The sequence below is a fragment of the Propithecus coquereli genome, unplaced genomic scaffold (genome assembly GCF_000956105.1).
Source record: "Propithecus coquereli isolate 6110/MARCELLA unplaced genomic scaffold, Pcoq_1.0 Scaffold30, whole genome shotgun sequence".
Taxonomy (NCBI): Eukaryota; Metazoa; Chordata; class Mammalia; order Primates; family Indriidae; genus Propithecus; species Propithecus coquereli.
The window spans coordinates 6,156,746-6,158,552 of NW_012148619.1; the positions used below are offsets into that span (position 1 = coordinate 6,156,746).

At 36.9% G+C, this 1,807-nt stretch overlaps 1 protein-coding gene across 1 annotated transcript in view; it reads left to right on the plus strand.

Annotated features, from left to right (window-relative positions):
- The window catches only part of DCDC5 (doublecortin domain containing 5), a 157,259-nt gene that overhangs the window by 150,616 nt on the left and 4,836 nt on the right, over positions 1 to 1,807 (plus strand). Inside the window, exon 18 of the mRNA XM_012649549.1 lies at positions 1,541 to 1,691. Within this exon, the coding sequence (XP_012505003.1) occupies positions 1,541 to 1,691 (151 nt within the window). The remainder of the gene's footprint in view (positions 1 to 1,540; positions 1,692 to 1,807) is intronic.

Sequence of the window (1,807 nt, forward strand, 5' to 3'; positions counted from 1 at the left end):
TTTTTTTCATGAACTTTGCCTTATCCTAGGTTAGCCTATTCTTCTGAAGACAAGGCTCTTTATTTGGGAATGGAAAGTTTTCTTCTATTTTTCAATAATTGCTTAAGTTTACTTTATTCTGGATTCTTCTCCAGTAACCCCAGGAATGTATAGGTTTAATATCTGATGTCTTGACATTCCAGATGTTTAACTTTTCTCATAAATGTTATCTCTTGTCCTTTCTTTATATCCTATGAAATTTTCTCAACCTAGTGCTCCCCAATACTGATTTGATTTTCTGTAATAGAGTCTTTTACTTTCTTAATTTCTCTCCTCTTCTCATTCAGCTTTCTCTTTATCCCAACTTGAAACTCCATTTCTTCTTTTACTAGCTGTATGGCCTTGGTAATGATATTCTGTATTTTTCTTATCAACAAAAGGAGGATAAACATTTCCATAGGATGAAATTAGACTGTCCTACACTACAAAGGGCAATACATTCTTGGATAATTTCAACTATTATTCCATTCAATTCATTTGTCCCCTTACTCAAAATAATGGGTGAAAAACTGTACTCACTGAGTTGCGTTGCCCCATCACTCTTCCTGCTTCACTTTACATTACTGATTCATTTTCTAGATGCAGGGTGTCATCACGTGCCCAGTGTGCCCCCTGCCACACTGCATTGTTGTGACTTGTAGCCCCTAAACAGATCTATAAACAGCAGTGTTGATGGTGATGTCGGGGGTTGTTGTGGGCCTGGCTCCTACATTTTTGGGGAATAGGCTTCTGGCCCTCTATTGGGTGAAAGTCATACAGGCAGGTGTGTAGAAACCTCTCGCTTTCTTCCTGACTGCATTTGTTATTTTGTCTTAAGGCCTTATTCACATTTTAACAGAATTGCCCTCAGGAGTCTGGCAGCATGTTGACCAATCTTTCTAGTACTGTTGACACTTTGTATCTGTACATGTGTTTTTATGAATAAATATTGATTGATATCAAGGAAAATTGAGAAAAGTTGAATAAGGCCACTCAGGACAGTTTTAAAATTTATCAATTAGAAAAAAAAGACTTTCTAACCATAGAATCATAGAGCCAGAGAGATCTTAGGCCAAACCGTTCATTTTATAGTTCAAGAGATTCTTGTAATAAAGTTACCTGACTTGTCTGAGGTCACATAGAGCCTGAGTCTCTTCACCTTTTGTCATTCTAGTTCCTTGGTCATTAAAAAAATTTGTTTTAGCTATTCTGAGAAGTCTGGATTCTCAATCTAGGGTTTATCATATTTAGGGATGTCTTAAACAGCGAGAAGCCTTCTTCCATGGAAAAATACAGAACTAGGAGGAAAATTCCACAAAGAGGACAGAAGTTCCTCATTGTTTAAGCACTTTAAGGAACATTTGTATGTACTTCTTCCCGTTCCTTCTACACCTATTTCCAAAAATTATAAGTGAGTGAATACTCAATTAGGAAAATAGTTCTTTTAAAGGAGTTGATTCTTTAATACTTAATTATATTGTGACATTTCATATTCTTCAATGGCTGTCCCTTTGTGATTCAGCTGCTGGATGACTGCTCCTCTCATCTCAAAATGGTCCACCCAGCCAGAGCACTGTACACCCCAGAGGGAGAGCTGATTCAGTCATGGGATGACGTAGAGCGAGACATGGTCATCTGCGCATCTACGGGGCATGGCTTTATAACCCAAAAAGGTACGGGTGACAGTTTCTTTGCCATCAAGTTTTTAAAGACTTAAAGCACTTTTTTTCTTCAAAGAGCTTATATGCCATCATGATTTTTCATGATTATTAAATTATTATTATTATTA